Raw genomic sequence first — 13,098 nt, 5'->3', positions numbered from 1 at the left:
CCCCCCCCAGCTCAAATGCTTGTTCTCTCTCAAAAAAAAAGGAAAGGAAAAAAAAAAAGACTTTGCTCTTTTTTTTTTTTTTTTTTGATTGTTTGTTTTCCTCTTTCGCAGCCCTCTGAAGTCAGGATTCATCATCAGTAAAATCCCCACCTTCAACATTCCTTTCACCATGGGCTCTAAAGGAAACCTGGCTCTCCCCAAATGACCCTTGACCAGTAACTGAAAACCCTATCTGCTTTTGCATTATATATTCTAAATTGTTATTTACATAAACTGTCAATGCTCCTGTTCAAGGCCAACCTCTCCATCTGTGCCCTGGACTCCATCCCTTGTCTGTTCAAGGACATGGGTTTCTCTATCTCTTACATCATCTACTTTTCTCTATTTCTCTCAGTTTTCCCAGCCTTAAGCAATCATGCTGATGTTTCTACCATTTTATAAAATCCCTCTCTTGACCCCACTTCTTTCAGACACTGCTCTCCTAACTTTTTCAGCAAAACTGTTTGAAAAAGATTTCTTCAATGTTCTCCCATCCCATTCTCTCTCTCTCTTTACAATTGGTATCATATTTAACAATAATATATGTTAGAGACATTCTGCTCATTCTCTTTTGAACCCATTCTGATCATGCTTTTGCCCCCACCTCTTCATTAAAACTTTTTTTTTAAAAAAAGCCAGTCAAATTTAGCAGTGGGGGGTTGTATACCAACTTTAGTGACACTAATGTTAACATGTTTTGATAACCCACTACCATGGGACCAGCCTCATTTAAACTTCTCATCAAGGTCATTGATAATTCCATATTCTCAATTCTTTTTTTTTTTAAAGATTTTATTTAATTATTTGACAGGGAGAGAGACAGCCAGCGAGAGAGGGAACACAAGCAGGGGGAGTGGGAGAGGAAGAAGCAGGCTTCCAGCGGAGGAGCCTGATGCAGGGCTCGATCCCAGAATCCTGGGATCATGCCCTGGGTCAAAGTCAGACGCTTACCGACTGCGCCACCCAGGCGCCTCCATATTCTCAATTCTTAACTGAGTTAACCTATTAACAGCAGTTGGCACAGTTGATCACTTGCTCCTTCTCGCAACGTTTTTTTCACTTGACTCCTAGGACCCTCATCATATCCTAGTTTTCTTCCTACCTTATTGGCCTTTCCTTTTGTCTCTTTTGCTGGTTTCTCCTCATCTCCCTGATTACTAAAACCTGAAGTATACAGGATTCAGTCTCCAGTCTTCTCTCTCTCTCCCTCTCCCCCATCTATATACTCCCTTCCTAGCCAACCTCATCCAGTTTCATGAATTAAAAACCAATTATAAAGTGATGATACCCAAATTTTTATTTCCAACCTAGGCCTCTTTCCCTTAAACTCCAAACCTTTATATCTGTCTACTTAATATTTTCACTTGCATGTAAAATGTGAAGAAATATATACATACATAATATCAGTACAAAGAAATTCATGGGAATGATGAAGTTAGCTTCCGTGTAGCGGTTACCACTGGTAGGGAGAGAGTGGGATGCTATGGGTGGGGAGTTCACAGACAGATCCAACTCGACAGGTAACCCTTTCTTTCTTAAGCTGGGAGGTGGGTATAGAAATATTTGTTGTAGGTCTTATATATTTCATTACGTGTTTTACCACTTCCCCTATGCCTTCTGACCTTGCCCTCTTGCTCAACACCCTCAGTCCCTCAGCCACCCTTATTTTTTTTCAGTCAGTTCTTTTCTGGCTTCCCCTTTCTCCCAGTTGATCTTGGACTCCTCCAGCCACCAATCAATCATGACTGAAGTAACACTGTAATGTCCATCTTTCTATTCCCAAACTATAGCAAACCAATCATGCATATACTTTTTTTTTTCTGGTACAATTCTTTAATATTTTTCAAAGTATGGTCTGTAGACCCATTGTGTCAGAATCACTTGGGATGTTATTAAAATTCAGATTCCAAAACTCTACCCTGAAGATCTTTGTTGTTGTTGTTATTGTTTTAGGTAAACCCTATGCCCAACATGGGGTTGGAACACCCTCTAAGATCAAGAGTCACATGCTCTTCTAACTGAGCCAGCCAGGTGCCCCATACCCTTAAGATCTTTGAATCCTGCTTTTTTGGAGGTGAGATTAAGAATGAAATTTATTCAATTGGCAGAGGTGATTCTTATTCACACAGAGGAGATTATTTCATTCATCCTTGACTTTTCAATAAGCCCAGCATATTTAGTTATCCACAGATTTTGAGCACCAGCTGTATGTCAGGCAATGTAATTGACCATCTGGACATTGTCCCTGGCCTCACAAGCGTACAGCTCGAGAGACATTTCCAATGGACATACGTGGGATAACTTTGGGTGGTATCATTTTTGGTGATAAAAATCATTTTGGTGATAAATAGTGATAAACTTTTTTAAGATTTATTTTAGAGAGAGACAGACAGACAGAGAGAGCACGTGGGGAAGGGGCAGAGGGAGAGGGAGAGAGAATCTTAAGGAGCCCAACATGTGCCTTGATCTCATGACCCTGAGATCACAACCTGAGCAGAAACTGAAAGTCGGACACTCAACCAACCGCACCACCTGGGCACCCCAACTTTTTTTTTATTGAATTTAAAAGCTTATGGGGATGCCTGGGTGGCTTAGTTGGTTAAGGGTCTGCCTTCAGCTCAGGTCATGATCCCGGAGTCCTGGGATTGAGGGTCACATCGGGTTCCTTGCTCAGCGGGGAGCCAGCTTCTCCCTCTGCCCGCCATGCCTCCTGCTTGTGCTCTGACAAATAAAATCTTAAAAAAAAAAAAAAAAAGCTTATGTAGTTCTGTTTTTTAAAAAAATTACCTTCTATTTACGGCAAGAGTTATTAGTTTTCCATTTAGAATACTGATTTTTTTCATGATAAATATATATAAAAAGTGAGTTAATTCAAAGAAAATGACAGTGTAGATATGGCAGAAATACCAAAAGAGGCACACAAATGCTTGAAGTTGGGAAACACTCATCTAGCATTTCAGAGTAGTTGTGCTATAATAAAAAAGTAGCCAATATTCATCCCGAATTTATGGATCTAATTCAGATCATGTCACTGCTGTGCTCAAAACTCTCCAAGGGAAAAAACAAACAAAAACAACTCTCCAATGGATTAACATCACACTTTATTTTTTTAACAGCTTCACTGAGCTATAATTCACATACTATATAATTCAACGATTTAAAGTGTACAATTCGGGGCGCCTGGGCGGCACAGCGGTTAAGCGTCTGCCTTCAGCTCAGGCCGTGATCCCGGCTTTATGGGATCGAGCCCCACATCAGGCTCCTCCGCTATGAGCCTGCTTCATCTTCTCCCACTCCCCCTGCTTGTGTTCCCTCTCTCGCTGGCTGTCTCTATCTCTGTCAAATAAATAAATAAAATCTTAAAAAAAATAAAGTGTACAATTCACCTGTTTTTAGTATGGTTCACAGAGCTGTGTAACTATCACCAATCGCTTTTAGAATATTTTCATTACCCCTAAAAGAAACACCATACATTTAACAGTCACTCCCCTCTCCTCCAACCTCCCTATCCCTAGGAAACCACTATTCTACTTTCTGTCTCTATACATTTGCCTATTTGGGGCATTTCACGTAAATAGAATCATACAACATGTGGTCTTTTATGATTAGATTCTTTCACTTAGCATGTTTTCAGGGTTCATCAGCGTAGCACATAGCAGCACTCCTTTTCTTTTTATGGCCAAATAATATTCCTTTGTGTGGATATACCATATTTTATTTATCCATTCACCAGTTAGTGAACATTTTGGTTGTTTCTACTTCTTGACTAGTATGAGTAATGCTGCTTTGAACATTCACGTACAACTTTTTGTGTGAATATATATTTCCAGTTCTCTTGGGTATATACCTAGGACTAGAATGGCTGGGCCGTATGTTAACTGTAACTTTTGGAGGACGGTGTCCCAGCGTGCACCATTAACATTCCCACCAGCAGTATACACGAGTTCCAACTGTGTCACACAATGTCCAGAGCTTACTGTCTTTTTTTTTTTTTAAGATTTTATTTATTTATGCGACAGAGATAGAGACAGCCAGTGAGAGAGGGAACACAAGCAGGGGGAGTGGGAGAAGACGAAGCAGGCTCATAGCGGAGGAGCCTGATGTGGAGCTCGATCCCATAACGCCGGAATCAGTCCTGAGCCGAAGGCAGACGCTTAACTGCCGTGCCACCCAGGCGCCCCACAGAGCTTACTGTCTTTTTTATTAAAGCCATCCTAGAGGGTGTGAAGTGGCATCTCATTGTTTACTACACATTTTGAGTGGACTCTAGTGCTGGCCAGGGCCTACAAGGCCCCCCATGATCTAACTTTGTGTGCCACAGGTAGGTACACAATCTCTTACCTGCAGTTGACAAAACAGCTCTAAAACCCAAGATTTTTGGAACTCATACGGCAACAAAACCTGATATGAAACTCATGCTGGGTAATTTATTTGACTATTCTTGTGTTTTACTGCAGAAATAGTCATGTGTTTTAATCCTGGGTACTGCTCCAGATCCCTTTGAGGATGTTATATGTGAAATAATATAATTACTGTTCTAAAGTCAAAATAAATTCCAAAGCAAGTAAGGTCTCAAGGATTTCATATAAAGGATTGTAGATTTGAACCACTTTCCCCTAGCTCACTTGAATTTAGCCAGACTGCCTTCTTTTTCTGTGACATGCCAGGCATACTCTTTCCTGAAGACATGTGTACTTACTATTCCCTCTGCCAGGAAGCTCTTTCTCCATTTATCCAACCAGCTTGCTCTTTCTTTAGTTTTCTGATCAAATGTTACCTATCAACCTTATAGACACAAGGCCATTTTATATAAAACTTATATAAAACTACACTCCTTCACACCAAATCACCCTCTCACACTGCTCCCGCACTAAAATGTAAGCTCTATGTATTTTTATCTTGGCCACTGTTAATATCTTCAGTATTTAGAAATGGATGGCACATTGTAGGTACTCAATAAATATTTTTTAAGATTTTATTTATTTATTTGACAGAGAGACAGCCAGTGAGACAGGGAACACAAGCAGGGGGAGTGGGAGAGGAAGAAGCAGGCTCTCAGCGGAGAAGCCTGATGCAGGGCTTGATCCCAGAACGCTGAGGTCACGCCCTGAGCCGAAGGCAGACACTTAACGACTGCGCTACCCAGGCACCCCTCAATAAATATTTCTTGAATAAGTGATTGTTTTATACCACTTAAACCTCACAAAAATACTGTGAAATAGGAATGATCACCTAAAGATTAGAAAATTGAAGAGAGGGGTGCCTGGCTAGCTCAGTTGGTAGAGCATAGGACTCTTGATCTCAGGGTTTTGAGTTCAAGCCTAACATTGGGCATGGAGCCTCCTTAAAAAAGAAAAGAAAAAAAGAGAATAAGAAAGTTGGTTGGAGAGGTTAGATAACTCACCCAAGGTCACATAGCTAGAATTATCAGAGGTGAGATTTACATCTAAGAGTCCACTCTCTTAGGTTCTTAACCCGACAGCTCTGTTTAATGGGGACTTGGACTGAGAAACTAAGTGCCAAGCACATTGGCAAGTTAATACTTACTGAATAAATGAACGAATCTAAGATTCTAGCCTGTTCTTTCATCTACTGGCTCAGCTTCCTTCAACAAACCTATTAGCTTATCAATGCATATGAAGTGAATACCCCCTTATAGCTTAAAGAACAAGCTAAATGTATAAACTAAAGAAGCAGGATATTAACCTAAATACTGATAGAAATGAATAATTTTGTCCTCCTACATGGTCGATTATGGAAACATAGGCAAAAACAAAACGAAGGACAGGATTTGGGGTTGAGGCAAAGGGTGGTCCAGGACATCAATGAATCCTGAATACCACAGGGAATTGACTTCAAATGCAATTACCTCAAAGGCAGACATTAGGCAAGAGATTGGAATAGCCCAGAGACTTCTAACTTGAATACTTTGTACATTGAGACTGGAGGACATTTCACAAAGTTAGGGAGATGCTGAGATTGCAACTAACTTTTCCCCACCTAATCAAGTCCACTCCAAGTAGGTGGGAGTGAGAGATGAGGACTCAGATGTCTATACCGCCTCTTCTGTGACCTACTAGAACTTTAGCCCACAATAGCTTAGCAGAGCAGGCCATTCATTTTACCGTCCAAACATCCAGAGAACCTCAAGCTGACCTGTGGCCACTTCTAATGGCATGACATGTGGCCTTTCCCTAGATGGAAACGATGTCCTGGCTGCCCATCAGACAAGGCAAGGTTTGAGTTATTTGCAACGGGTGTTGGGTTGGGAGGTGGAATGGGGCTACTTTAGAGCCTGAAGCACATAAAAATCTCTTTTGTCATCTCTGGCACTCCAAAATCTCAATGAATTTGGGATTATCTTCAAGTAGAGAAATTGCTCAACCAACTTCTTAGTTGTGTCAGGCTCTGGAATGTATGCCCCCTGGAGATAGGATCACATTTTTTTTTTAATTTATTCGACAGAGATAGAGACAGCCAGGGAGAGAGGGAACACAAGCAGGGGAGTGGGAGAGGAAGAAGCAGGCTCATAGCGGAGGAGCCTGATGTGGGGCTCAATCCCATAACGCTGGGATCACGCCCTGACGCTTAACTGCTGTGCCACCCAGGCGCCCCAGGATCACATTTTCTAAAGATTTTTTTTAAAAGGTTTTATTTATTTGTCAGAGAGAGGGAGAAAAAGAGCGAACAAGTGAGCAAGCAAGCGCACGCACAAGCAAGGGGAGCAGCAGGCAGAAGGCGGCTCCCCACTGAGCAGGAAGCCTGACGCGGAACTCAGTTCCAGGACTTTGGAATCATGACCTGAGCTGAAGGAAGACACTTAACCGACTGAGTCACCCAGGTATCCCTATTTATAAGATTTTAAGTAATCTCCACACCCAATGTGGGACTTGAACTTACAAACCCAAGACCAAGACCTGCACACTCCAACTGAGCCAGCCAGGCCCCCCGGATCATACTTTAAGAATGCACAAACCAACTGGGTGGCTCAGTTGGTTGAGCAGTTAAGGTCTGATATGGCTCAGGTCATGACCTCAAGGTCCTGGAACAGAGACGCTCAGGGGGAATCTGCTTGTCCCTCCCTCTGCTGCTCCCCCACTAGTGCTCTCTCTCTCAAAAAAAAAAAAAGCAAATCTTGGAAGGGTTGTGGGTTCAAGTCCCATGTTGGGTGTGGAGATTACTTAAAAATAAAACCTTTAATAAAAAAGCACAAATCAACTTTTCAACTCCCAGTCCTGGGACAGCCAGTTAAAACCTACCTTGAAAAAAAGATAGGCTGAACCTATAAATATTTCAAGAAAAATGTTGTAGTTACATGGCCTGATTTACTACTTGAATCTGGTTTTATTGAACAAACTGGGACTTGCGAGAACCAGGCTTAGCGTTTTTACCTCAGACCTTTTTCTCTCTCCAGTGTTAACCCCTGGTATAAAGGGATCATTAGAGCATAGAGAATAACGAAGGAGCAGATGCTCTGTGGGCCTCCCCAAAGATGGGACTCTTACCTACAATGTGTTCTCAGATTCAGGATTTGCCACAGCCATTCCAGCACATGCATTGGTATGCTGACCACGAGCAAGTTGGAGTCAGCAATTTTTTTCTTCAGTTAAACAGTTCAATGAACAGGGCCACCTCTAGGCTCTGAAATACTCTACCCCTTAACATATTCCTTTGAACGGACACTTAGAAAAAGGTGTTTCCCCACTGAAATGTGTGTTTTGATTTTGAGATAGCCAGTGAGCGAATGCCTGGGGGAGGGGGAAGCACGAGGTGAAGGACAAGCAGACTCCAGAGTGTGGAGCTCCATCTCTGGACCCAGAGATTATGACCTGAGCCAAAACCAATACCCCGACTGTCACCCAGGGACCCCTCCCACTGAAATATGTATTTTCTTAAAGGATTTTAAAGAGGGGGCACCTGGGTGGCTCAATTGATTGTCTGCCTTCAGCTCAGGTCATCTCAAGGTCCTGGGATTGAGTCTCATGTGGGGTTCCCTGTTTAGCAGGGAGTCTGCTCTTCCCTCTCCCCTCCTAATAAAAAAATCTTTAAAATAAATAAATAAAAGATTTGAGAGAGAATGCACACCCAAGAGGAGGGGACAGAGGGAAAGCGGACTCCCTGCTGAGCAGAGAGGCTGATGCAGTGCTCACTTCCAAGACCCTGAGCCAAGACCTGGGCTGAAACCAACTTGGACCAACTGAGCCAAGGTACCCCTGAAGTGTGTGTTTTAATCAAAACTTCCAAGCTACGGGCTTAGTTTTTGGTTTTTTTTTTTTTTTTGGGGGGGGAATCCTATAATTTCACTAGCAAAGCCAGTCATTATCAATCCATTCCCAAATGGATTTTTCAAACATGTATATTCCTGCCTAGTAACTAATTTCTGAACTATAGAAAAAACAAACCATTGTCACACAGACAAAGTCAGATACAGATTTCCTCTGTACTTTGTGTGGAAATTCTTTCCTCTTGTGGGACTACCATTAGTTTCTAGGAATGCCTCTGGCATCCTGGACATCTTTATTCCGTAGAGAAACACACCATAGAAAGACGCAAATTGGCCAAAAACAGGTTTAGCAGCAGACCAATTCCAAGTAGGTGCATTTTATGAAATTAAGGATCTGTATTCAGATCCCCTTAAAAAGTAAGTCATGCACTTCCTATTAAAGTCTGTGTGTCCCCCACCAATGTTAGGTCTATGTGCTCTCTCAAGTTTTTCCTGACCCTCCTAGTTCCTTATCCCTATTTTTAAGACACTAACTTAATCTACTAAGCAAGGTGGCATTAACCTAACCCCCACAGGAACCTTGCCACCCCCCTCACAGCTATGCAAGTTGGGGAGGCCAGTACAAATACAAAAGAAACCCAAGTTGAGCATTTACTTACATGGATAAGCTTTCTCCCCCATGAAAACACTATGTGGCATTCCACACTTGAATGTGAAAGTAATTACAGTCCCTGTGACACAAACAACTCCCACACTGATGACGACATACACTCAACATGCTGTATGAAGTACAACTGCCATTTATTTATTTATTTTTCTGGAGAACAGCTTTTCTTCTGTTCCTTCAGTAAGGACTTAGCTCCTTACATGGGCTTTGGTGGAGGTCGTGGGGCAGCACCCTGAAAAAACAAAACATAAATTTAGAACATCAATGAAAGAATCCCCTCCTCAAAGAACTTGACTACTTCCCTCCCATCACTAACAATGCATCTGGGCCACACATGCATGGAAAACTGGTCAATGTGATGACCCACATTACTCCAACTGAAACAGATTCTAACAGCTCTTCTTTAGAAGACTCTCCGAGCAATGTTTTAGATGTTGAGTCTCACCTACCTTACCTATTTAGAACTTCATTTTAGATTCCTCAGGTCCTTGTGTATCTCTTGTCCAACACCCTCTGGCTTCCGCATCTTTCTGATACTTACCATGGGGGCAGCTGGGTGGCTCAGTGGATCAAGTGTCTGCCTTCAGCTCAAGTCATGATCCCAGGGTCCTGCTCAGCAGGGAGCCTGCTTCTCCCTCTCCCCCTGCTTGCACTCCCTCTCAAATAAATAAATAAAATCTTAAAAAGATGAAAAATAAGGCTACTTACCGCGGGTCTAAATCGGGGTGGGGGTGTTCGGTCTTTCCGTGCTTCACGAGAGCGATTCCTGACTACCTTGCTATGAATGGCACAACTCACGCAATAATGTAGTTTCACGTAGAGCTTGGGAAGCACGTAGGCTAAGAAACAGAAAGAAAGAGGCATAACAGCAGGTATTACATACCCACATTGCACTTGTTCTCTCGAATTCATCCTGTCAAAAATAAACCTACATAAAAGTCTCTCAAGCACATCTACGTTTCATTTCCAAAGCAACCGTTCAGTTTCTGATGACTTAACACATGTGTGTGTTCACAAGCGAATAATCCCCTACTAACCCTTGTCAGCACGGGTACCAAATCCACAGCCTACTGACAATAAACCGACAATCCAGTTCCTTCAGCAGTTGCACCAGTCCTAATGCCTATTCCTGGGCCCCTTCTCCTTGCCTAAAAAAACTAGTTTGTCTTAAGAAAAAGAAATGAGCAAAATAACAGCACACTACTCCAAAGATCACCCTTGACCAAATGAGACTACCTTCATTATCGAAACATTCTTCATTAAGACTTAGCCTGTACATCTTTATAACGGTGTTCGAGTGTCCAACAATCCAGAAAGACTGCTACATTTATCATCCTTATAGCCAGTGTTCCCCCGAGGCTGATACACAATAAACTCTACAAGTGCTTTTAGAATCTCACCCTCTAAACAGGTAACCACAAATCGTGACTCAAAGACTGCACTATCACACAAGGCCCCTTCTGCCAGTCAAGGTTAGAACAAACGAAACAAAAGTACCGATCTCTTTTACCAACAGTAATCCTAAACGCCCGCAGAAACTGCCTGGGACGCGCCACAAACGCGCCACGTTAACAGAGCCTGCAGGTGGGGATGGGTTGTGCCAGCATTACTCACCGTCGAAGACACTCGCTTCGGAAATATCCCTGACGGCGGCGGCCTCTACTATGTTCCGAATAACGAACTTCTTAATGGCCTTGTCCTTGGGCACACAGCGGGCGCAGTTGGTGCAGCGAATAGGCTGCACGTGGCCGCGGCCTTTTTTGGCACGACCATTATTCCTTCTTTTCTTGGTCTGCATCAAAATGAAGATCGTGTTACAGAAGGGGCGCAACTTCCCCATCCTGAACCCCCTACCGGCTACGATCCGCGCTGGCGGCCCCCAGAATGGCTCTACTCAGACCTTCAGCTCCTCCGCACATCCCTCCAAGATCGGAGCAAATACACACTCTGTGTACTCTCCACCATGGTCCAAGGTTTCAAGTCCTCACAACCTCAGAAACTGTTCTTCTCAGGCCCTCACGCGAGCCCCCGGCACCCACCACGCACCCCAACTCACCATTGTGGACGCGAGACCCGAGAGAGAATGCAGCGCCGGGGTCGACTCTCTTATATACCCCGAGATCCCTACGCTCACACAGGAAGACTATTTAAGGGACGTACACCGAAAACAGCAAGCCAGTTTACTCAGATTTTCTTTATTATTCAGCGTTTACACGGAAATGTAAGGATAGAAAGGCGTTTTTCGGATTTTGTTATCCGTGGAAGAAAGTGACCATGGGACTATTTAGCCGGCTGGCGGAAGAAAACTAGGGTTATACGTTTCCCACCAAGCACTACGATCCCCTACCCCGGAACTAATTACGGGCGTCGTAATTATCCGGTTTTTGCGACGCTATGCGCGGAAGTTACCCGCGCAGGACCACAGGTCGCACTCCCTGTCGGGGGCAGGGTCGGGGAGATGTCTGGGAGTTGTAGTGCGAAGCTGGCAGGCCCTTGGCCCCTGAGCTCTGAGACCGAAGGCGGCGCTGTGCCACCGGGGGACGCTCTCGGCTCATTTCTCTGACAATCTCGTTGCTTGGTGTAGAATTGAGAAACGAAGACCTGGGGGAAAAACAAAACATTTTGTTAATTCCTCCTCCCAGTATGAACAAAACCCCACGAAGAGCCATGGGCAAATACATGGTGTTAGGGCTGTTTCTTATCCCCTCCTTTTTAAATCCCTGGATCCTGTTAGCATAGCGCCAAACTCTGTAGTAAGCGCTTTATAAATATTAGCACATTTTACCTCCAACAGACCTATAAGGTAGGTACTATTATTATCCTCCCTTTGCAGATTGAAAAACTGAGGTTGTTGAAAATCACAGAGTTACTAAGAGGTGTCCTGGCTCCACTACACTATGCTGCCTTCCGCCTAACAACAAAAAAAATAGGTGGAGCTATATAACCTGGAACAGTAACTTCAAAGATTTTGATTCCGACCCATAGCAGAAATATATTTTACATTTGTTCTCAGTACACACACAAACGTACAAAACTGGAATACTAACTTCATGAAACAGTACTTGCCCTGAGCACATAGGAGCAATGATATGTTCTGTTTCCTGCTTTAATAAATGTTGATCAAGCCCCACTAAAGTGATTTCACCACTCAATGAGTCTGGCCTGTTACTGAAACATACTTTCCTACACATAAGCTCCATTTCCCTTTGAAAAGCCTTCAGAAAGTCTTTAGCTTTGAGCAGGAGTGCTATTTGTGGGCAAACACCCATTTGTCTCCAAAGTTGAAAAAACTTGAGTGTCAAGTCCTACCAGAATTCAGACCCAAGATGGTACAGATGGAGACCAACCAACCATTTATTCATGAATCATTCTGGAGTCTGAACGCCAGTCACTTTCCCTGAAATGAAACCCATCATGGTTTCTTTTCACCTCTAATCCACTTTACTGGGGTTGAAGTTTATTTTTTAATTTTTGTCTTGGTTTCAGAACAACTATATTCATGGTCTTTCTCGAGTTTGAGTTTGTTAGTGTTCAGGGGTCATGGGAAATGATAGATTTTAGGTGGAAGTATCTTTAATTTTCACTTCAATATAGTCTCATGAAAAACAAGGCAGACAGTAGTGTATGGATTGGCAATGAGATAGATAGAACAGAAAAAAGTTTAGAGTGAAGGGGACAGAAAATAGTTAACATTTAAGACAGAACCAAGTTAATATTTCTGTTTGGGCTTTTTGGATTTTTATAGCCTGGGAGTTTCAGCGGCTGTATTCCCTGGGATAAAGGTATGGGCACAAAACTTTGGAGTAACACACTCCTGGGTTCTAATCTGGGTTTTAACATTTATTGATGAGTTTCAGACAAGTTGTTTATTCTCTCTTGGGCTTTTATTTCTTCACTAGTAAGGAGGCTCTTTCACTTTTAGGTGGTTTCTACAATTAAATGAATACTTGGCACAGTACTTGACACTTATGCTCAAGAAGTGGTAGACCCTATTATTATCATCATTCATGTTATTGTAACTTGCATTTCCTGGGGCATATAATGTGTTTTACATATAGTAGGTACTCAAAGAATGTTTGTTGAATCTCTGTTTTGGATGGATAGGCAAGTTGGGCTTTATCCCGAAGGCACTCCTGGTAGGAAAATCTCCACTTTCTACCATAGGTTG

At 42.8% G+C, this 13,098-nt stretch overlaps 1 protein-coding gene across 1 annotated transcript; it reads right to left on the bottom strand.

The window, feature by feature from the left end:
* Positions 1-9,084: 9,084 nt before the first annotated feature.
* RPS26 (ribosomal protein S26) lies at positions 9,085-10,722 on the bottom strand (the record flags this gene model as incomplete). The annotated part of the gene is given in 3 exon segments (NM_001304932.1): positions 9,085-9,162; positions 9,639-9,769; positions 10,545-10,722. Coding segments are annotated over 3 exon segments (345 nt in total), but the record flags the coding sequence as incomplete, so codon positions are not given.
* Positions 10,723-13,098: the final 2,376 nt, after the last annotated feature.

The sequence above is a fragment of the Ailuropoda melanoleuca genome, chromosome 15 (assembly GCF_002007445.2).
Source record: "Ailuropoda melanoleuca isolate Jingjing chromosome 15, ASM200744v2, whole genome shotgun sequence".
NCBI lineage: Eukaryota > Metazoa > Chordata > Mammalia > Carnivora > Ursidae > Ailuropoda > Ailuropoda melanoleuca.
Note: the sequence above shows the minus strand (reverse complement) of the source record. Positions and strands in the feature narration are given on the sequence as shown.